General features: G+C 37.3%; 2 protein-coding genes across 2 annotated transcripts in view; one reads left to right on the top strand and one right to left on the bottom strand.

The window, feature by feature from the left end:
- LOC110378086 (tau-tubulin kinase homolog Asator) overlaps positions 1–23151 on the bottom strand; it is an 85521-nt gene that overhangs the window by 46019 nt on the left and 16351 nt on the right. Inside the window, exon 2 of the mRNA XM_064042560.1 lies at positions 5921–6197. Within this exon, the coding sequence (XP_063898630.1) occupies positions 5921–5979 (59 nt within the window). The 5' untranslated portion in view covers positions 5980–6197. The remainder of the gene's footprint in view (positions 1–5920; positions 6198–23151) is intronic.
- LOC110378064 (lipase 3) lies at positions 8088–9719 on the top strand. Its single transcript, XM_021337150.3, has one exon. It carries the CDS (start codon positions 8263–8265, stop codon positions 9658–9660), a length of 1398 nt encoding a protein of 465 aa, XP_021192825.1. The 5' UTR covers positions 8088–8262; the 3' UTR covers positions 9661–9719.

Here is a 23151-nt window from a genome sequence, read left to right as displayed (position 1 = left end):
AGACGATAAAACAAATTGTACGTCATCCCTCGGGAATTCCTCATTTTCGAGGATTCATTATCGGATCATTTAGCTTCTAAATTTATATGTTTATATTCGATTATTGTTTTAAACGACACACAGCGCCATCTACAATCCATCCATCAAGCAAACAATATTTTTGTTTTCCCTCGGGAATATCTATTTTTTTCGGGATAAAAAGTACCCTATTATTTAATCCGGACTTCTAACTTTACGTCTGCAAAATTTCAAAGCAATCGGTTCAGTAGTTACGGCGTGAAAGCGGAACAAACAAACAAACAAACAAACTCACTTTCCGATTTATAATATTAGTAAGGATGAAAAGCAATACTTCTTATTTAGTGAGCTGCAGGTCTAATCACCTAGCAAGCCCTCGTGTCTAGTGTGTCAAATCGAACGGCCTCTGACGTGGAATGGTAACAACGACTGCTGCTGAGCAGCATTAGGAGAACAATATTATGCTGAGTGAAAGCAGAGTTGTTTACCGAGTGCGTAAGCCCTGGTACATAAAGGGTTCAAGAAGGAACTTAGTGGGTTTTAGTCAGTAAGAGTATGACACTCCCTCACGCTGCACCCACAGCGGGGTCATCTATTGAATTCCCAACTTATGAAAAAAGATGTTATCAGATTCTGACTTACATAAAGCTCTGACTACGATCCATAGCCACAACAGATGAATAAACTCAGGCTCAGCAGTCATACTAAACAAGCCAATTAGGTACTAAACTAATTAAAATACCTTTCAGCATTAAAAGAAAATAAATTCAAGGTCATTCCACTTTCGAGCTGCATAGTAAATGTGTAAAGTGACCTTGACATACAAGTACCAACTATTACTAAGTAAGAAAGTATGAGCCAACAATTTTGGCAATATGAAACTAATTTAAAACTCATTTTATTCAAATGAGGTTGAATATAAGAAGTTTCTGAAGTCTCAATTACATTGTGATGGCCAAATAAAACACTGGCTAAATTACAACAACATGGGTTGATATTCATAACATTAAGCACCACCTGAAGCTTTGTGGATGGGAGACCAATGTCAAACCCAGACCGGGTCCTGGCTATCATTTGAACCATTGGCAGTCTATATGGGTAGTCAGAAGTCAGAAAGATGAGGTCCTGCCTGGGTAGCTGGGTTTAGGAGGTCAGATAGGCAGCTACTCTGTGTAAAACTGGTACTCAGCTACATTCAGTTAGATAGGATGCCAACCCCCTCATAGTTGGATAAACGATAATTATTCCACACCTATAAATAAATGTAACCAAAACCAATGTTTACAAAATCAATCTAAAAATATAATAATAATTTCATATCAAGTTAAAAAACTTTCCATTCTGACGAAATCTAGTCAAAAATAAAAACAAAAAGTCAGATAAGGCAGTTTTTAGTTGTTTTTTATCTGCATAATTATGTTTACATGTTACTTGTGCGACTACATTAAACCAGTTTTTTTCTTCAGCTTTTTTACAAGTCAAGCTACACACCCACCTACTTATGAAACAGATTCTAAATTGATATTAATGTCTATGCAAATCCCAGCTTCTTTTTCACTGAGAAGCTAAAAATCTTGAATCAATGGAGATAAAATTTACACTGACATCATGTGGCACACTGGTACTCTGCTGCATCTGGTTCAACTGAAAGCCAACCCATGTCGTTGGGAAAAAGCTAGGAAGAAGACAATTAAATATTCTTGCTTCACTGGATACAAGCAAAACCATAGGATATAGTTTACAATAAACATACAGTACTCATTGCTGTATATTGTACTAAAATACAGCCATTGATGCCGCTATCAAATTCAAGTACTACTTATTTGTATGGGCATTATTATGTTAATTGGCTACCAGCTATTTTTGCCTGTTAACAGTGGTTTTCAATTTATTTTTATACTGGAATCAGATTACAATCTGCATTATATAGAAGTCATCAGCCTTCTGCCATTTTCTAAATTTTATTTGTGATCAGCGCACGCAGCATATGTTCTTTCTCCATACTTGTAACTGACTTCATCTCACCAGTGACTCTTTCCAGCCAGATCATCTTTCACACAATCCAACTATATTTTTTCTTAATCATAGAGAAGTTATCCCAAAAATTTGGACTCCTACTCGATGACTGAAAGTCAGATGACGTCAGATAGAATAGGATGGAAGAAGAAAATACACTGTGACAACATGGAATAAAATTTGTTAAGGCAGGAAGATAATTATGACCCGGATAAAACATACTATTTAGTCTTCCATAGAATCCAACCTATCACTATACAAAATTCCTAGTATAATAGGTGAATCTAGATGGAAGTCATACACCAATTTCTTGCCTTATTATAAATATCATGTATCCAAAAGTACCAGGAGAGCATACCAAACAAAGAGATAGAGGGACCATTAGCAGTGCCCTTCAAAAAGGTCATATTTGCACACAGAATATTCTACAAATTGATGACACATATTTTTTATTGAGTAAATGGCTGTATTTTATGACTGCCAGCGTTCAAACAAGTACTCATTAAATGTCTGGTATTTTTTTATTATAGTCTAGCAATGTCTTTTCAATACACCATTAATTTGTCTGTGAATAGAAAAAAGTTTTTAGAAAGAGGTTTTATAAGTTTATTATTGCAGGTAAGATATCTGCAGTAACCTTTTGACCTTATGTCTGGTTAATTTAAATATTGGAGTATTTTTGGAAAGGCTCTGGACTGTAAATAAGCAAGGAATCAATGCATTTTATATAAAGTACACAAGCAACTGGTTTGACTACAAAAAAGTACAAAAAAAGAACTGTTCTGAAATTACTTCCTTGTTGCAATGAGAAACATTATATTTTTTATAATAATCAAATAAAAACAGTCTGTTTCGCAAGGTCGTACAGAGCTTGACATTCGTTATTTTATCGTAAAAAGGGTGGACAGGGCAAGTCAAGTAAACAGCCAAAGCCTTTACCTATTAGAATCTTATCAGGTATTTTATTGTTATTTCTAAAGGATAGAATAAAGGTAGAGAGACACACCTGTAGTAAAGCGACACTCCTTCACCACGAATTAATTAAACCCTCGCCAAAATCTACAGTTTATTACTTTTTGCACTCGCGACATTTTCCAATATTAAAAATATACACGCAACTATCGCTCTTACAAGAGTCCGTCCGATTAGATGAACAGTGCTCATTATCGATTAAATACAACGATATTTAAGACGAAAACTGTCGGCCCGTCTATCGCGGATGACGCGCAAACTCCTGTAGAATCTATTCGTAACGTGAATCATTTCAGTTTTACTTAGAAAACTGTGAAAGATCCCCGAAAAAAATTACTAAAATTAATAAGACATTACGCTAGAAAGGAACGGATATGGTTACCCGACCGAATTGAATACACTGCGACGCGATGCAGACGTCGCATTGTTACGTCACTTTCACACGCAGCCGGGTTATACACAAGCGAGACGGAGACATGTCCCAGCAATCCCACCCACTTATAATCGATTTTTATTCAAGCAAAAGACATTTTTTCTCCAATTAAATACACATATTTACTAATAGAACACATTACTATATTTTATAACGACCGCCTACGCACACGTGAGCTTCGCAAAAAACACAAATACTCACCGTGAAAATTTTCACGACTGGTCCCGTTTGACAAGGAACAAAATTAGATACGCTCGAAATTCACACAATAAACACTTTACTACAATAAAGAAACATTAAATATAACTATTATAGTTTTGCGAAGGCGCGAGCGACTTCCTTCACCGTTCGTAGCGGCATATTTTTTATGTTTTCCAGTAATTTTTAACTGGGGACTAGCATCGATCGCGTAGCCATGACAGATACATTTTCAACTGAATGAAGTCGGCTGCGGTCGCTCAGCTGACGGACAACTTTTTTTTCTGGTTGGCGCAGTGAAGTGAGCGGGTATCGCTGTAAGGAGGTTAGTGACCTGTGCGGTGTAAAATTAGGGTTCCGCACGGTACCGCAATGTATGGTCTGCAGGTGACATTTGTGATTGTGCGGAATTATGCAAGACTTTTTCTATGACTCGCGCGTATACATAATACGCGTTGTCAGAATATAAGGCAGTAGTTATATAGAAGTATTCTCATGATTATTTTTACTAAAGTATTCCAGAATAAAATATAATAATAAATATAAAATAATGTAGACTAGGTATTTCTTTAGAACTCTGAGTTTTTTAAAAAGAAATAGATACACAGCTAGGCTCGCTAGTCGCTGATCCTAGGAATAATTTATGCTTGCTGGTTTGATAAAGTTTTAAAGAATACAAAAACTTTTGTTACCAAGTTCACTATTTCACCTATTATGTATTTTACCTGATTATGTACCTGTATTGTACTTGATTATGTATTTTGGATTTGGGATTTGTCGAAAGATAAAAAATATAAATAGTTTTTTTTAGCTAGGTATGTAAATGGCTAGTTGAAGTAAGACATAGGTAACACATTGCTTAGAGCAAATTATTATCGGTGAAGAAAACAACAAAGGATGCTGATACACATAAAGTGGTCAGATTTTGTTAGAACTTGTCTACTTATAAGTTGTTTTATCGTACAAAAGAGTATGATATATGTAGCATACCTATCTATGCTTCAAAAAATTACCAAAGAATTGTGATCATGAAGCTACTGACTTGATAGGACTTAGGAGTCATTGTTTTAATTCCATGTTGATACGTTGGGCGGGTTTGAACAACCTGAAGTTTTTTTTAAGTTGGTTAAAAATACAGCTAAAATAGTTTTAGCCCTTAAATACCCTTATTTGCTGTCCAAATAAAGGCAGAGCACTGCGCATGACTAGGGCAGAGATATAGGAAACTAGGATACACCTTGACCCAGTTCCCCGGGAAACCCGATGGCCGTCTAAATAGGTGTTCCACGGTATTCCTTGGGGAGTATACCTTCATTTGATGGTAGACTTTACAAGATCCCATGTTTACAAACATAGCACCAATTGAAAGGTTTTGAGGTATTCAAGTAATGGCCCGTTTTACCAACGACTGATAAAGTCACTGATAGCCTATCAGCAAATTAAGTAACTGACAGATACCTACTACTTTTGGTTTCACGGGCCTTGGATAGCAATATCTGGAAGAAATTATAAGCAGCCTCTATTAGGCCCATAGCAATAACTATCTATAGATAACTAATGGATACTAGCGGTAAGTGTGACAGAGTTATTTAGCTAGATTTCAAGAAAAAGGGAACCATTTCAATTTATGGTCCTGAAATTCAAAGGACAGCGAGATTACCTATACCTAGGACACGGATGGGTTTCAGTCGAGAGTCTGAATACTTCAACTACAACACACACTACTACAAAATATGGGTAGGTTCTACGATTTTTAGGAATGTTAGCCTGTTACCATTTTGAGGTAATAAATGCCATAGCTTCTGGTCTTCTTGACTTTTCGTTCAAGGGTTGATTTACCTTCATACAAACTACATGCAAGAGATCTCTCATAGGTACTTACTGAACATAATTTAGTTGTTATTAACAGATAATAATTACTATATTAGCTATGTTACGTGACGATTGTTAATCGTTCAATGAAATAAATAAAGTAACCAAAATTTTTAAAAAAATCTTCGACATGTTATTTAAAAAGTTTAAAAAGAACTGTCAAAAGATGGCGCTGTATTAAAATGATGGCACCTTGTGTTTTCCACTCTCGAAGGTTGTAATAGTGTATGAGTAAGGCAAAGGTTTGGAAAATAGTGTAATATTTTGAAGATAGAGGGCGCTTTCCAAGATATTTGAGTTTAGTTTTGTTCCTAGTTTAGTTACATAATGAAGAGCTAGTTAGCCATTTGAACATTTTGAAATAAAGTGAATTTTGAAAAGGAACTGAATCACGCTGGCATGCTATCTTACCACGGTATGATCGAAGGAGCCCAGTCCAGCTGGACCCTCCGCGGCGCAACCAACGACATCTTCTCTCCTTTTCTGTCAGCCACACTCGGTATAAATCTATCCCTTTCGCACAATCACTTATTTTACTATTTTTCTTCGTACAAATGCCATTTATTTTCGTGTATATTAAGTATCGTAACTAGTTTAATTTAAATGCTTATTTATTTATATTTTCTATAAATAAAAAGTAGTCCGCTTGGCATTTGAGCGCGAAATAATTTGCTTGGTTCTGTCATGCCTGCAACAAAAGAGAAACATTATTGTAACTTTTTTTCTAAATAAGGTACCTACCTAATCTTATTTTATATTAGAAAAAAATATATAACTTAATAATGACCTGCAAATTGTAGGTAGGTAGGTACATAATATTTTTTATTTTGCACGGGGAACTCTGTAATATAATACCTAATTCATTTAAATTAAAGTCCAAATACGGAACCCTCTTACAACTTATGTATGACAGATGCATTTTTGCCGCCATTTTTAACAAATCAAATTACATATAAAAACTTTTTACGAGTTAAAAAATAATAAATATTCAGTAGCTATTGATAAAATACGTCGCTATTCACAAATTACTGTACGAGCAATGTTTTTAACTACATTGCTAGAGCGACAACAGGCAGTACTTTTATTATCATTAAGGCGATTATCACACTGCCCCGCATGATGCAGCGTAGTGCGTGGATGCGTTTTTTTTTCGTTGTATGGAAATATCTCCGTTTGTATGGAAAACACGCATAGTCCAACACACTGAAAATGCATCCACGCGCGTTCATGCGGATCACGCACATACATGCGGAGAAACACGCACCCCCGCGCGTAGGTGCGGGGCGAAACGCAAGGTATGGCACACTGATCCCGCAGTGCCGCGCGTGATTTTGAATGGGATTGACGTGTATATTTGAAAATGGAAGCCGCCGTGCGTGAATTTACAAAACGCAACCACGCGCGTGAGTGCGCGAAAATCCCGCACGATGATGCAGATCTGCACTCCCGCAGGAACGCGCGTAGGTGCGTCGACACGCAAGATGCAGCGTGATGCAGTGTGAAGATCACCTTATTGTCTAGCTTCTGCCTGTTTTTTTTAGTATTACTTCGCGCTCCCGGATAAAAGTTGCCTATGTATATCCTACATCGATAAATAAATGACTGCCTGACACTGAGATAACTTTTTGAATCAGACCACAGTTTCAGAGATCTAGCTAAAACCATTAATTAAGATAAGACTCGCATTTTATTGACATGAAAATTCTTTATAGTTAGTGGTTCTTTTATGGATTGAAACAAACAGACAAACGGTCGTCAAACTCGTCAAGATATTTAGGACAATGTAGATATTTGGGACGAACTATTTCTTGCACAAATCGCCTCCAGCAGGTAACACCTACGCGAAACGAAAATAGAACCAAATGATTTTAAACTTCGCGTTGTGACAACCAACGTTTCAAAATGGCGCGCATTCATTGTTGTTCAAACTAATCGTTACGCTTTAAAGATCTCGTAAGTTTAATTAAATTCACAGCATATCTTAAGTGGGTATGTATTGAACAATTAGGCATGTGTTAGATTAATGTTTTGGTTTTTAATTAAGCGCCTACTATTTTACAATGAGCCGTAAGTTGCGAGTATAATTTTATCAGGCGCTTAACATTTTGGGAATCTTGCGGAAAATTACACTGTGTTTAAATAAAAATCTCTGATTCATTAGTTTTTCGAGTAAACCCACATGCAAACATGTTTTAGGAACCAACATATTTTTATAAATAACTTTTTAGAAGTTTGAGTTACTTTCAGTTACACGCAGTCTTTTAAGTTTTGTTTTGTTGTACATCTATATAAAATGCAGATGATATTCAGATGTTGATTTCCCCTACTTACGCGAATATTTTGTGATTAACTAATATTGATAAAACCGCAATAAAATCCCATCCAGATATTTGTTCACACATTAGAGTGTTTAGGGATCTATCTTAATCACTTAGGTAACCGTGCACCCGTTGAAAGCCGTATTAATAGACAAACAGCCTTGTTTTCATCCTCAAAATACACATCCGTAAAAATTTTGGACGTTAATTTCCCCGATCTGTAAAACAATCATATGTTTACACTACCGGCTCCGAATTGAATGGTCCACGCGAGCATCTCACTATGAAAACAATAGCATAACGGAGATGCCCGTCATTATGATCCAAATAAACAGATATACGAGTAACGTGATGTCACAACAAATCAAGGTCAGCCACGTATTGTGCTAAACCCTTCAGTATGACTTCAATCGGAAGCTAGGCACAACGCGGAAAATGATGAAGAAACATCTCTTTCTCATAGTGATAGTGCACGTCTGTAATTCCGAAACACCTGACTTTATCATACAGGCCTTCGTTAGTACAATCAAAAGGAATATTGCCGAAGCAATCGCACGCAGTTCAACCGTCGGAAGGTCAAACTTGTTGGCGAAGACGCTGAACCCGAGCACATGGATGCCGCAAGCCATCGCCCGAGCCCTGGGACCCGTGTCCTTCCACATCTCCAGCGACCCCAACAGCGGCAAGTTCATCGACCAGGCTGTCAAACAGTACAGAGAAGCGAGCAAGAACATGGACGCGATACTCGAAATAGATGAACTGATCGTGAAATACGGATTCCCAGTGGAAGTGCACCGCGCACTAACACAAGACGGTTATGAGCTGACCATGTACAGGATACCCAGCAGAGGGTCTCCCGTGTTCCTCATGCACGGCTTGCTGGGCAGCTCTGACGACTTCATCGTGGCGGGGCGGGAGAGCGCGCTGGCGTACCTGCTGGCTGACGAGGGATATGACGTGTGGCTGGGCAACGCGCGCGGCAACAAACATTCCCTCTCACATACAAGATTTAAACCTTCAGAAGCGGAATTTTGGGACTTTTCCTTCCATGAAATTGGTGTTTTCGATCTACCAGCCATGATAGACTACGTATTAGATGAGACCAATGAAACTGCTCTCACATACATCGGCCACTCGCAAGGGACCACCTCGTTCTTCGTGATGGCTTCGGAGAAACCTGAATATAATAACAAGATACACCTGATGATCGCGCTGGCTCCCGTGGCGTTCATGTCGAACGTGAAGTCTCCTATAGTGCGCCTGATGGCTCCCGGGACGTTTGTGTTGCATGGATTTTCGAAGAGCTTGGGCATGCATGAGTTTCTACCGGACAATAAGTTTGTGAGGGTGATGAAGCTGCTGCTCTGTGAGGGGGGGCCGATAGCTGAGATAGTGTGCAACAATGCGCTGTTTCTCGTGGCGGGGTTTGACTACCAGCAGCTGAACATCACGAACCTGCCGGTTATATTGGGCCACGTGCCCTCGGGGGCTTCTATAAAGCAGTTCACGCACTACGGGCAGGGCGTGCTGAGTGACGAGTTCCGTCAGTTCGACTACGGGTTTCAGGGGAACTTGAAGCGGTACGGGGAGGGCGTGCCTCCGACCTACGAGCTGGAGAACGTGATGGCTCCGGTGATGCTGTTCTACAGTGAAGCAGACTGGTTGGCGCACACGAAGGACGTGGCGCGCCTGCATCAGCGGCTGGGCAGCGTGGTGGACACCTACAAGGTGCCCTTCGATGAGTTCAGTCACCTGGACTTCATCATGGCGCGGGATGTCAAGGAGCTGGTGTACAACCGAGTGCTCAAGGTTATGAGGGCAGTTAGAACATGAACATTATTAGTTGAAGGGACGTCTCTACATAAACGTTAAAGTACTAAATTTTTTTTTCCTCAAGATGTGATGTTTTGTGCATGGTGAATGTGTGTTTGTGGATGTGAGTGTGTAAAGTGAATATTTTAATTAGGGTAATTTGGTTTAGTTATAATCATATGATTGCAAAAAGTACTATAATAGCTAGGAAGGACATAAAACGCTCGAAACATGTTTGTTTGAAATACATCAAGTCATGCTAAATATGTATTTGTATTGTTAAACGGATAAATATACATTACAGCATGATTAAGTTTTTGTTTGTGAGACAATTGCGTGTGTATCATTGAACATGGATGTATTGTTTTTATACAAATTTATTGATGTTTACGTAGTGGTTACATTTCTAAGATTTCGATTAGTTTTTCTTATGAACGCTTGTGAATAAAGTGGGAATGTACCTCTGTGTGTGTGTTACGCAATCACGTTAAAACACCTGAACAAATTGAAATGAACCTTAGCACTGAGATAGCTGGTACCGTGGAATTAGATACAGGCTACTTTTCCCTAAAGCTAAGGATAAGTAGTTTCATGAACACGCGTAGAAAAATTTCAGATAGAAGCTTGTACTTACGGCCGTCCCAATATATTATATCTATGAGCTGTTTTGTTTACCAGAGATAGGAATCTGATGTTACTTGTATGTGGCTAGTGACGAAATCCCATCACCAGTAGGTAAACCAACAAATATATAGAACTAGCTGGTGCCCGCGACTTCGTCTGCGCAGGTTTAGTATTTCGAACAATATGTTTACAAATTGCAGCCTATGTGTTATTCTGATGTATAAGCTATATTATTGTAAAGTTTCATTAAAATCCATTCAGTAGTTTTTGCGTGAAAGAGTAACAAACATCCATACATCCATACATACAAACTTTCGTGTTTATAATATTAGTAGGATAGTAATATTTAGAACGGCCGGTACCCCAAAATTGAATTTTCTTCAGCTAGTGAGCATTAGGAAACCTCCGGAGAGAGCCAAGCAGCTAAAAGAGAGAAATACCGCCAGTGTGAAACCAATCTTACGAGAAATTCATTCCATTTACGTCTAAACTCCGAAATAAAATAACAACAAACGCATTTTGTCGACAAACAGTTGTTTTGAGCCACAAGACGTAAACAACGCGTTATATTAATATCAGCTTTAGGTAGGTTACTACTACTACTTATCTCTTAAAATACTGCTTCTACGTACGTAATAGTCATTTCGGGATTTAAAAACAATTCGAAACGACAATTATTCATTGCTTGCAATTTATTTTGTTGTTAATTTTAAAAAATGGGAAATCCCAACAACACCTTTTCAAAATTGTATTCAGATATACGAACCAGATCATCATCATCATCTCCCGAGCCTTTTCCCAACTAAGTTGGGGTCGGTTTCGAGTCTAATCGGATGCAGCTGACTGGTACTCAACCAGTGTGTCACAAGGAGCGACTGCCTATCTGACCTCCTCAACAAAGTCACCCGGGCAACCCGATATACCTTGGTAAGACTGGTTGTCAGACTCACTGGCTTCTGAACACCCGTAACGACTTACAAAGACGTTCAAATGACAGCCGTTTTCATCAGTTATTTATGAAATTCAACGTATTATTTATTAAATTGTCTAACAATTTAGGTACCTATTATTTGATTCTAAAGCAATCACTTATTTTTTACTCAAACAACTACTCGGCTTGGGTAAAGAATTTTTTTATATAGACTTTGTGCTTTGGGTTTTAGATGGGCAGTCGCTCCGATCAAAACACTTCTTCCTTGCTAAATGCTAAAACTGGAAGACTACTTTGGGAAAATGCTAAGCAGATGAGTCATATCATATATAAGTAAGGATAACTGAACCCGGAACACATTTTGGCCTACATCTGAGATCATTTAGGGACATTTAAAGAGTTCATAAAAAGCCATTTAGGTAAGATCGTTACTTTAGAATCCTAAAAAGCGACTCGCAAAACGGAGTTTCCTGAAACATGACTGTGGGATATAATTTTATCTTTTCTTCAAAATTTCAGTTCAACGCACCTTTAAAACTCAAAATAAAAATAATATCATAATGATATGTTCAGTCTGGCTGTCACACGTTGTTTGTCACGTTTCTTGTAATAACCATTATTTATTTGATCGCGGCATCTTATTTAGCTTTAGAAGCAAAGAGATGATTGAACTGAAATCAAATGATTTACATCTTTACTACAAGATAATGACTTTAGGCAGACAATAATACTTTTGTTTTGAGTTTTGTAAATCTTTTATTATTTTGTTTGTCTCTATGAATTCAGTTACAAGTGTACGAGTCCTCATATGTACCTACCTATTGACTGAATTGTAGATACAGTTTTCGTCAACAATCTGTTTTGTTTTCATATTCTGAACACTTTAAATTCACACTAGTTCCTTATTCTGTTTACCACTTAGTTCTTCGTTGGTAATTTTATCCTCTAATTATAAAACCTGAATCTCTTGCAGTCCAGCTAATTTCCTCTATCCTCCTCCAGCACCACGAATAGAGGTTATAGGTAAAATAATAAAATTTCCTCCCCCCAGTCCTTATATGAAACTCAAATAAATGAATTGAATAGCAATTTGAGAGGAGGTTTGCTTATAAATAGCAATATTTACGCGACTCTGGCCTTACAACCAGAGGTTATGTTGTACGCAGGAGTTTACGTTAAACTCTGTTTTGCTAAACTTAGGGTTGTCGGTTAGAGGAACAAAGGGCGTATAAGACAAAAAATTCTATCTCATAATGAGGCTGAAATCATCAAAACACTTCTTTATTTCACATAAGACCAATGTGGTTTGCCTGAAAATTAGCACTGAAAATCAATCTCAAACGGTCCAAACAAGGCTTCGTTTTTAAGTAGTTTACATATATTTTAAGTTGTAAAAAAATCTACTTAAACTCAGAATCATACGTTAATTTAATAGCACCATTTGAACGTCATTTACAGAAGAGCCCCCCAAATACCCACTCTTCATCATTTCACATTATGTTTTTGCTGTGAAGAACCTTTAAACAATGTTTTCTTATACAATGAGCTAAAAAATGTTATTATATGCTAAGTATTGCTATTATCCGTATGACCCCCAAAATAATTCAGAACAAAACAAATCCAGGGAAGACCCGCCTGCCAGCCCTAACGAAACATAACCGAGTATCGACGGACGAGAATCAGAAAGTAATATTTTAGACTGGCAAGGTTGGGCAGTGTTGCCAACCTGTACAATCAGGTCATTGTTGAGAAGCTGTCGAGAGATGGATGATATGAGCACATTGTCGGGACGGTTGGCGATGCAGGGATGCAAGCGATTCAACAAGGATAAGGCTGGTTTGGTGACAGGAGTGAAGATCTGAGTGTTATGTCAGCCTAACCAAGGGGTATCGGGTTGCCCGGGTAACTGGGTTGAGGAGGTCAGATAGATAGTCGCTCCTTGTGGAACACTGGTACTCAGCTGCGTCCGGTTAGACTGGAAGCCGACACCAACATACTGCCGTCGTAAGAAAAAAGGGCACAACTAACATTTAAAAAAAAAATGAGTTACATACATATTTAGAATCAGAAAAAAAGGCGCATCTGCTCAATTTTTTGTAGAATTTTATCTTTAAGGAATTCGGAGATACAGAGGGCTTAAAAGGCACAAATGAGACTAATATTCATGTTTTATAAGATGAAAAGACACATTTATTTACAATTTTATTGAAAAGGCACAAATACGTAGATGTGACTATAATTTCATATAGATTTTAACTAAAAACTACTTTGAAAAGGTACATCTACAACATAACATAAAGAAAAGGCTCAAATGCCAGATGTGCTCTTTCTACTAAATAAATAATCCATGTATTTCTCAATTAATTTACGGATAAAAGTCACAAAGACCCAGTTGTGCCTTTTCTTTAAATTATTTACGATTAGGGGTGAGGAAAGGAGGGCAGGGTTTGATTGAAACGCGTCAGTTGTGCCTGTGACGTCGAAGCTATAAGCGACGAATAAGCACTAATAACATAGCTAATAACATAAAAGGTTGAAAACCAAAAGAAGATGGATCAAAATTGCCCCACGTCCTATAACAATGTGACGTATCTCAAAAAAAAGATAAAAATGTTAAAAAAATATGGCATACTCTGTAACTTAATTTTTTTACACCTTCATACAAAAAAAAATGCTTTGAAAATTGTTCAGGCGCTGTTATGAAAACATCGATCATAAGACTATTTATGGACCATTTTTTTAAATTATATTTTTGTTTGATAGTGTGTACCTCACAGGTGGTCCCATATTCATCAGGTCAGGATCTGATGATGGAAACCCTAAGAAATCCAGGGCAACTTTTAAAAGTTGTAGGCATGCGCAGGATAAAAACTTGACAATGAGGTGTAGGTATGTCTGATAACACTATGCAACAGTGAAGGTTTGGAGCTGACCTGATGATGGAGACGAAAGAGGGTCGAGGGAAATCAACAACTGAATATGTAAACTACCTCGTGTTTGGGCTTATATATTATTTGTATTGAATAGACCTTTGCAACAGTGAAGTTTTGGAGCTGACCTGACGATGGAGACCAGAGAAGGTCAAGCGAACTCGACAATTGAATATGTAAACTACCTCGTGTTTGGTCGTATATTATTCGTATTGATGAGAACTTTCCACTTAGGATAGTAACAACTATGCTTGTCACTGAAAAGCCAAAAATAAAAAAAACTTTTTACAAAAAAATAAGACCGACTCCCAAAACACTGAAAAGCACCGACTTCTAGGCCGATGCACCTAATAGTTTTTTTTTTTGCTTTTCAGTGTTTTTTTGGGCGTCGGTTTTATTTTTTTTTGTAATAAGTTGCATCGTGTAATCAGACATACACCTCATTGTCAATTTTTTCATAACAGCGCCTGAACAATTTTTGAAGCATTTTTTTCGTATGAAGGTGTAAAAAAATTAAGTTACAGAGTATGCCATATTTTTTTTAACATTTTTATCTTTTTTTTTGAGATACGTCACATTGTAATAGGACGTGGGGCAATTTTGTATGGATTGTGATCCGTCTTCTTTATGCCCCTATTACTACCTCTATTAATATAGAATATTTTGATTTATTTTCTATATTGTAATTTAGAGTAACTATTTTTTTATAGATTTTTAAATTGGGTCCAACCTATTATTTATTAAAAAGAATATAAATATTAAATTTTGATTTTCCTTAGGTATACTTAGGTAACTAACTAAAAACTGTAATTGAGTTTAAGTATTAGCACTTTTTCTTTCTAATTTATAAGTTCTATTAGTTAACCAAAATTGAAGGATGAGATCCCTAATAATTTAAAAATAACTATTGAATATTAAGAAAGGTTCTTTTTTGTTTAAATGTTGGTGTCCTAGAAGATTTGTTTCAGTTATTTCGATAAGGATAACCAGAAATGGCATGACAATAAATATGTTTTATAGTTTATTAAAGTTTCCTCGCATGATTATTTGTCTTTTTTTGTAGAAAAAAATTAGTAAATTTGCATTAAAAAAGCGCAATTAGACAAATGTGCCCCTTCTTTCAGACTCAATGACTAATTTTCTTGAAATATTAAAAAGAAAGGTCACATTTGGTTAATTATGCCATTTCTTTGTAGTAAGTGGTATTTTTTAATTATTTTTTTTTAAGTTGAAAGGAATAATTTGAATTTATTTTAAAATTAACTATATATAAAAACTAAAAAGTTAAAAATATAATAGTACTAACCTTCACGCATATATCATCAGTAGTTTTTTTTCTTTTAAGCTATAGGTTTCCACGCTATGGAGCAGAATATGGTAAAAACTTTAATCTCAATTATCTCAGTTTGACCAAAATGGTAGATGTGCCCTTCTTTCATACGACGGCAGCATAGTTGGGAAAAGGCTCGGGAGATGATGATAGTGACAAGAGTTAAGGAAGGCTCGGCTTAGGTAACAGCCAAAAATATGGAAATTGAACAGAAGAATTCGTAGAAACCATAAAGGTTTTATAGTCTTTGGTAGAAACAGTTGTTTTAAGAAAACTGATGTTTACCTTGATAGTGAACTTGGGCCTAATTTGGCAAGAACTGTTTACCATGAATTTCCACGTTTAATCAACAAAGTAAGCAGTTGTTTTAAGAAAACTGAAGTTTATGTCGTGGTGGTTGGTGAACTTGCACCTAATTGTTAGGTTAAGCAACGCACGGATGTACAACGAACGCGCTAATCTCAGGAACTACGAAAAGACTTTTTTCTCCAAAAATACACGCAAATAGTCTAGCCAGCGCCTGAAAAAGGGCAGATGCCTTTTTATTCGAGTGCGGAATATGGTTTCCTCGGGACGCCGGAGAACAGCTAGTGATAATAAATTCGTGAAAAGTACATAATATGTAGAGACATAGTGCAAAACAGTTGTGGTCAGGTCACATATGATTGCCACTCTGAAGCGCTCTATCACAATGCATGCATACCATGTCGCTTGTGAGATGAAGTCAGCCAGAGAAGAATGTATCAATAAAAATCTGAATAAGGACAGGAGGATGCTTTTGAATGCCTATTCAAAGCGTTCCACCTGTTAATGTTATATTTATAGTTATTCTTAAAGGTACATAAGGTTTAACAGTAGTACTGAGAAAAAGAAATGTCATATAAACACATGAGTGAGCTGCCAACACTTGGAGACATAACACGACGCGTATGAATCGCTCCAGTGAACGTTACGACTGGCTTTCACCTTCAGACACCATTTGATATTATAATCATTTCCTGTTATTGTTCCAAAATAGACCAAACTTCGAGTCTGAAATAAATTGCATCGCAATTAGACTTTTCTCAGTAAATTATATCTAGCTTAGCAAGATCTGGAATCGTTCAGAGGAGAAGTGTACGCGCGTACGCTGATAACTCACATGGTTTCTGCTTAGCGGTTCGCGGGAAGTTTTTCCGAGCCGCCATAAAGGTTGGTGAGAACTATTCATACTATCTAGTATAAAACATCAAAAACATGGAGTTAATCTGATAACCAAGGGTATTGGATATAATGGGCTTCTTAGTAAATTAGATCAAAATTAAGTGCTCTCTAGGTAACGTGCTGTCCAAGACATAAACATATACTTATGTAGCTTAGTGAGCCTCAGTTTCGTAACTTATGTTTTGAGGAAAAATTGTTTCAGATCCCCGTTTTATTTAAATTCTCTTTTTCAAAACAAAAAAACATAATTTTAGTTCAATGCACCTGCTTAAATAAAAAACAAACAAACCTTGTTCCAATTTCGGAAAATAAAGAAAACGAAAGCGCATTCCTGACGCAAAGACGCCATCTTAAATATTTCCCGCGCAACTGAACATAAACTTTCATAGTTCTTGCGAAAACGACACATAATTTAGAAATAAAAGTTTAGCATTTAAAATAGAGAGTTGAAATTCATAAATCTGTATTTAACATTTCGAATAATTTCACCTTTAGCAATATATTTTGGTATCCAAACATCGCATCGTAACAATCCGCGGCCATGTTGGATTTGGTCCAAGCTGCGTTCTCGTTACAAATGGCTTGTCAAAACCGTAAGTATTTTGATAAGATGCTATTATTTAAATTGATTAAGATAACATAATGTAGTAGATGTTAGATGTATGGCTTCCGTGTTCCTATTTTGGTAAGTTACGAGATTGATACTACCACACACATAGGTACCTATTAGTTTTCGCATGCGGTTTCTTTTGAGATCCGAGGGAACTACTTTCATCAGCCGGATAAAAAGTAACCTTACCTAGGTACATACAGGCTTATCACCTATCTGTAACATATAACGACATATAATAACTGGCTCAAATATACAGAGTTACTTTTACATTTATAACTAGAAGTCAAAACATGATTTTCGACTCGATATTCGCGAGTCAATAATAATGTTTTCATAAACAAGTAAAAACGGGCAAAAAACATGAATTTTCCCCGAAGGAAATGCAAACAGATCAAACGTATTCCACGTAGTTTGTATACATTGTGCTGGCTACCTCCTAAATGACTAAGTTCGGTATAAATAGATTTATTAATTAAACCGCAGCGCGCACATTTCAAAGAAACCGCGTAAAGTTTATTTTTACTCGTAATTAAATCGATAGATGTGAAGAAGCATGTGTTTTGCATCCTAAAGATTACTTTAATAGCAGACACAGGTGACTTTCATGCTGTCATTTATAGACCCACTGCTGGGTACTCACATGTGTTGCTGGGGAGTTTGTTGCGCCACTTCTTCTTCACAGCAATAACAAATAGGTAGTGGTGAAGGGCGGGCGTTTTTGGGGACAGTCTCATGTAATTTTGACGATTGTAAAGTGGAGTTTTTCAGGCAATTTTGAATCAATGTTTTATTATTGTGGCCTCTTATCACCCAGCGCCTTTCGTTGATCTACAACGATGACTTCCAAATAAGCCTTACTAATATTATAAAGCTGAAGAGTTTGTTTTCTTGTCACCTATCCACGGAGGAACCGTCATAAATCAGGTCCAATCGTCCCGTGTGATTTTTTCTTAGCCATAAGCCCCTCTTCAGAGAGTTAGCTTTGTATACAAGAAAATAAAAAGTAGTAGTATACTAAGAAGAGGATTACATAACGGAACATGATGATCTCATCGGATAATGCAAGAAGTAGTGTTTATTTGAACGTCAGCGTGCCTGATGGAAGCAGTCCGCAATGTTTTGGTTTGTTTTATGTAATTTGCATTTTCCTGCAGCAGGTTGCGGTGGCCTATTGATTAAAGCACCAGCCTCTCAAGTACGAGTGGGCGGCTTCGAAGTCAGGTTAAGCAAGTAGAGGTATTTTCTAAGTAATTCTTAGACACACTCCGATAATGACTGATTCAAGGTGAAGGAAAACATCTCGAGGAAACCCAGACTTGCACCCGGAGCAAGCACAGAGATTTAACGCTCGGCCCTTCTCTGTGTGAGAAGAGGCCTACTATATCCTGGAATGGGACGATAGAAAGCTGATGATGACGACATTTAAATATTCATTTTTAGAAAGAGATTGTTCCAAAAATATGAATGTCTGATCAAACGTTTAAAATTATGCAACGTTCAGATAAGAATAGCAGGATGGAGTTTTCATACAATTTACATTCTGCTGTTAGGTTTACTTCTCTTCAAATTACCTTGGCCCTCTGAAGTGAGCCACTACCGTGCAGTCACTATAATTGAAAACTTTGCAACGGCAGATATATTTGGTGACATTGTGAATATGTGTGAAGCTTCAGGCTAAGTAGGATCACCCGGGTAACTGAGTTGAAGAGGTCAAATAGGTAGTCACTCTATATAGCACACTGGTACTCCGCTGCGTCCGGGTAGACTGGAAGCGGATCCCAACATAACTTGGTAAATTATGCAGATGATGACGTGAGTGGTAACCGAATTTGCAAAAGTTCTACTGAGTAACTTCTAATGCATTTCTAGACCGACATTCCACTTGCAACAGACATACAAAACCCATTTATATTCCGCTAGAAAAAATATAAACAGAAATATTTCGGGAAATATTTACATGTTTCCAGTGAAGAAACTTTCCTATTCTATTAATATTTTTATGTTTCTACACAACAGACACGTTTCACGATGTGTTTGACTTGCTATCGGTTAGTAAAACTCAAGATTAACCGGCTGTTATTTTAACAGTGAATTCTTAATTAATTAGCATTATTTAAATAATCCATTGGATACCTATATGCAACCTTAAAGAATTTAATTTTACACTACATGTATTATGTATTAATTTTGTATAGAACCGCTTGTTTAAATCATACAGACAGAATTGTGTTGCTGGGGAGTTTGTTCCACCAGTTCTTTATCCCAGCAATAACGCATAGGAAGTGGTGAAGTTAGGGCATTTTTGGGGGTCCAAAGTGATGATTGTTAAAAGAAACAAACTAACAAACCATTAGTTAATAATAGTAAGTTTAGAATAAAAAAGTCGAAAATGCCAAGAAGCTTTTTTATTTACGACTCTAGCCCAACGTAAGAAATATTTTTGTAATTCTTCAAAATTTTAACAGCTGTCATGTTTCTGATTATGACAGAAGTGAGAAGCCCAACAGTGGGAATGTCATCGGTATTGTACGAATGTCTATATTTTTTCTGTGTTAGATGTTTTTTGTTGAATACGTAACCTAATAGATTTGCCTCCCACGTCGGCGCGTGAGTTGAAAGACGCGAAAGTTTCGTCAAACCACGTTAGAATACACGTGACGGTGTTGCTATGTATAACTAGAGGGCTCGTCTGACTGTGCAACTGTTTATCTACTATTGTTATTATACCTAATAATAGCAGCTGAATTGAGATATTTATGAAACTTGTGCAAATCTGGATAGCCTCTTCCCAACTATCTGGAGTCGGCTTCCAGTCTCACCAGATACAGCTGAGTACCAGTGTTTCACATGGAGCGACTGCCTATCTGACCTTCAATATGTCGTAGTGACAAATAATTAAGAAGTTACATAACAGACATAAAATTAATCTAAATTCGCCAGAGCAAATAAAAATACTTTCCACGTGGAATGAAAATAAAAATTCCTAAACGAAAGGGAAAATATGTCATCAAATCAATTTATAAACTAAGTCTTAGAGCATTGAACCACCGGAGTCGCCATGAACACAATCTCCATGCCAAGTCTGCCAATTGACGCGCGAGTGACACATAGTGATAGTTCACTCATGCATTTTCACGCACACATACGACGAAATTGACAAACACAAGCATAAACTTACCGTGCACATGTGTAAGAGTGTCGATGTCATAGTTTTTGCATAGAGAAAGGCACTGCAATGACGTACCTGGTTGGTAAAATGCTCTAAGACTAAATCCAAGATGGCAGCTTCTAGGCTATGTCAACAGGAAACTAGGCGAAAATAAAGAAATATACGAAGTGTCGCAGGAAAATGTTCATAAAAACAATAATGATCATTATATTTTTAAACGTTTTTAACACGGAGAAGCGAATAAATCAGGGAGACTAATACATATGTGTTTCGTACTCGGCTAGGGCTGGCAAAAAGCGTAAAATCTTTTTAACTTTTGGCAGGCAGGAAAATAATAGTCCATACTCCATAGGCCTATGTCTGTAAGTACATAAGTTAACTATGAATCGTAGGTATAAGTAGGTTGTAGGTAAGTGTGCCATTCGGGCTGCTCGATGCTCATCATCCTCCGAGCCTTTTCCCAATCATGTTGGGGTCGGCTTCCAGTCTAACCGGATTCAGCTGAGTACCAGTGCTTTACAAGAAGCGACTGCCTATCTGACCTCCTCAACCCAGTTACCCGGGCAACCCTATACCCCTTGGTTAGACTGGTGTCAGACTTACTGGCTTCTGACTACCCGTAACGACTGCCAAAGATGTTCACTGACAGCCGGGACCTACAGTTTAACGTGCCATCCGAAACACAGTCAATGGTGTCTAAGATATGCTTAGAAAGTACATACAAACTTAGAAAAGTTGCATTGGTACTTGCCTGACCTGGGATCGAACCCGCGCCCTCATACTTGAGGTTGGTCCTTTACCCACTAGGCCACCACGACTTTTTTCGGGCTGCTCGATGCTACCCTAAATATAATCTGTCCCTATCAGGACCGTTAAAGTTCGTCTTGATGCTTCGTAGAAACTTGCTGGGACCCAGTTTTAGAGAGACAAGCTAGCCCTCTGAGTGTTCAAATGAACTTATAACTAATTGAAGAAAGAGAGTAAATATTTTGAGAGGAAAACACACATTTAAAGACCATTAAAAACTAAATTACTAGACTGAAAAACGAATCCCCCCACAATAAACTTAAAAAGCAGTTTCTATCCTCAAAAATGCGTTAAAAATCTCATCTCAATCGTTTTCTATTTTCCCAAAACAATGTCGGTTGTCTAAAACCACAGACAACCCTAAAAATACAGACTATTCGTAACTCAAACGTACATGACTTGACATTGACCTTCACGACGCCATCTTAGATCGACCAGAATACGCGGGAAAACTTAATGTAAATTACGCAAACAGTTTTGAGGTTACAATATAAAATGTGCTGCTTTTTATTGGTTTTGAAAAGCTGTCGAATCATTTATCTTGTTCGCGGAAACAGAAAATGATTTATTCACTCATTCTATCAATGTGTGCCTACGAGTTTTTTTATTTATTTCACGTTTCGACGTTCAGAAATATAGTAAAATTAGCGGGAAATGTCGTTGTGTTTGGCGTTTAAGGAAAATTAATTTATTAGTGAAAAAAAACCTAATATACATAGTCTTTAGTTAAAAGAAAACTTTATAATTAATTAAGCATGTAGCTTTTACCCATATCCCGAAGGAACTACTTCCTGAAGCCGGATAGGATAATAAGAACCTTTCCTTTGAACTTTCCCAGGCTCTGGACTTTGTCCTCACTAGTTTTGGTTTCCAAAGCTTGACAGAGAGACCGAGTTACTTTCGCATTTTTTTTAAATTAGTGAGGATATGTTGGTGTGATATATTCAAGGTGTTAATCAAATTGTGTAAATATCATTCTAGAAACGATCTCATGCAGGAAACCAATTTATAAACAGCACAGATAGAAAGGAAACGATTTGACCATTCCTCCCACTGAACCATGAGGTGGCTGACCTGTAAGCCATTCAACTGAAATACATAGAAACGTGAATAATTTACAAAATATTTGCACTCTACTAACACAATGACGTCTGATGATCGGCCACGGTAGCTGTCCTTTAAGGAGGTCAGCCAGCTACGCAGGACATAATTACAGTGCACGAGCATTTGCGCAGACACAGGTGCACTCCCTATTCCTTCACTCTCTGCGCGCGATGAGACAACAATCCGACACCACCGGGGAGAGATCACAAGCACGACTGACAGAAACGTGCTAGTATGAAGCTCTACAGATTGCTACAAGAACTAGGGTCAGAGCGAAAAAGTTGTAGATGTTAACCGAAAATTGTACTTGTTCTAAACTCATTTTAAAGAATTCGCAAAAAAAAAGTTTTGGAATGCTTCTAGTAAATAACTGAACAGTTTTTGATAGAGATATGTCTCCGCCCACGACAGTGGAAGAAAACGTGTATTTTTAATTCACTTGGCGCCAATACAATTACATGCTGAAGTGTATTTGAAATATGCAAACGATTTGTGATAGGCGTTTGACTGTCATAGCACTTATATTTCCCAAATCTGCCAATCTGCTGCCAATCGGGGTAGCAATGGACTGTATATCAAACTTATGATAACTGAGACATGGCTTTCAGAACCGTTAACCATTGGAGTACATGTTTTTGATCAAATAACTTTGCCACTCTAAAGACAGCTATTTCATGCCCGCAAACAACGATAGAACGCTTTGCTTCTGTTTTTACATTAGTGAGAATTATCTATTTATTAGGGAAACAGTGATAAAATACTGCGAACGAATGCTCCTGTTCTACCTCTAGTTCTTTGGTC

This window comes from Helicoverpa armigera, chromosome 29, assembly GCF_030705265.1.
Source record: "Helicoverpa armigera isolate CAAS_96S chromosome 29, ASM3070526v1, whole genome shotgun sequence".
NCBI classification, from domain to species: Eukaryota; Metazoa; Arthropoda; class Insecta; order Lepidoptera; family Noctuidae; genus Helicoverpa; species Helicoverpa armigera.
This window is presented reverse-complemented; position numbering and strand designations above follow the sequence as displayed.

Bases quoted from the DNA above. Each gene is read 5' to 3' on its own strand.
- LOC110378064 (XM_021337150.3), top strand. From the start codon at position 8,263: ATGATGAAGAAACATCTCTTTCTCATAGTGATAGTGCACGTCTGTAAT.